At 44.7% G+C, this 996-nt stretch overlaps 1 protein-coding gene across 6 annotated transcripts in view; it reads right to left on the reverse strand.

Moving 5' to 3' along the window:
• The window catches only part of LOC107665258 (homer scaffold protein 2), a 23,973-nt gene that overhangs the window by 3,706 nt on the left and 19,271 nt on the right, over positions 1–996 (reverse strand). For all 6 annotated transcript variants that reach the window (XM_016456113.1, XM_016456105.1, XM_016456094.1 and 3 more), the window contains one exon: positions 249–385. In XM_016456113.1, coding sequence (XP_016311599.1) covers positions 249–385 — 137 coding nt within the window. The remainder of the gene's footprint in view (positions 1–248; positions 386–996) is intronic.

A 996-nucleotide genomic window follows, 5' to 3' on the forward strand; every position in this document is an offset into this window, starting at 1 on the left:
ACACACAGGCACGCATAGGCACACACACGCACGCACACGCACACGCACACGCACGCACAAGCACGCACGCACACGCACGCACGCACAGGCACGCACAGGCACACGCACACACAGGCGCACAGGCACACACACGCACACACACGCACAGGCACACACACGCACACACAGGCATACACACGCTTTAGGGCTGATTATAAATATCAGGAATATGAATAAAGGAATATCAGAGGAGTCAGTGAGCGTCTCACCTCTGCTCCGCTACAGACTTCAGCCGGTCGTTCTCACTCATCAGCGCTGTGTTCTCCGGCACGTGTGAGATCTTCTCATCATCCGTTCCGTTGATGCTGGACGCTTGATTGCCTGATGGAGTTTCACGGCCAGATTCCTGACAAAACAACACAATTTCACGTTAACAGACGTCACTCACACACACTTTACTGACGTCTGATGAAAACAGCACACCATTGACTGCTTTACATTATGAAGATGACTTTATCTATAGCAAACAAAAACAAATGAATGTAAGGTTGTGACTGAAGCAATTTAGTAAATTACAGGGTTAGTTCACCCCAAAATGAAAATTCTGTCATTAATTACCCTCATGTAGTTCCAGACCTTCGTTCATCTTCGGAACACAAATCAAGATATTTTTGATGGAATCTGAGAGCTCTCTGACCCTCCATAGACAGCAACACAACTGAAATGTTCCCAGACAGAATCGTAGCAAGGAGATCGGTAAAACAGTCCATGTGACATCAGTGGCTCAACTTCAATTTTGCGAAGCTACGAGAATACTTTTTGTGCGCAAAGAAAACTAAAATTATTTATTTAACAAAAGGAATCGGCGTCGTTTACACTTAGGGTAAAGCGTGTGTATGTGTTGTGATACTCTCCAAAATGGCAGAAGACAGTAACTCGGTGGAGAAGAATTGTTGAATAAAGTCGTCATTTTTGTTTTCTTTGCACACAAAAAGTATTCTCGTAGCTTCGCAAAAT

The sequence above is a fragment of the Sinocyclocheilus anshuiensis genome, unplaced genomic scaffold (genome assembly GCF_001515605.1).
Source record: "Sinocyclocheilus anshuiensis isolate Anshui unplaced genomic scaffold, SAMN03320099.WGS_v1.1 scaffold1303, whole genome shotgun sequence".
Classification (NCBI taxonomy): domain Eukaryota; kingdom Metazoa; phylum Chordata; class Actinopteri; order Cypriniformes; family Cyprinidae; genus Sinocyclocheilus; species Sinocyclocheilus anshuiensis.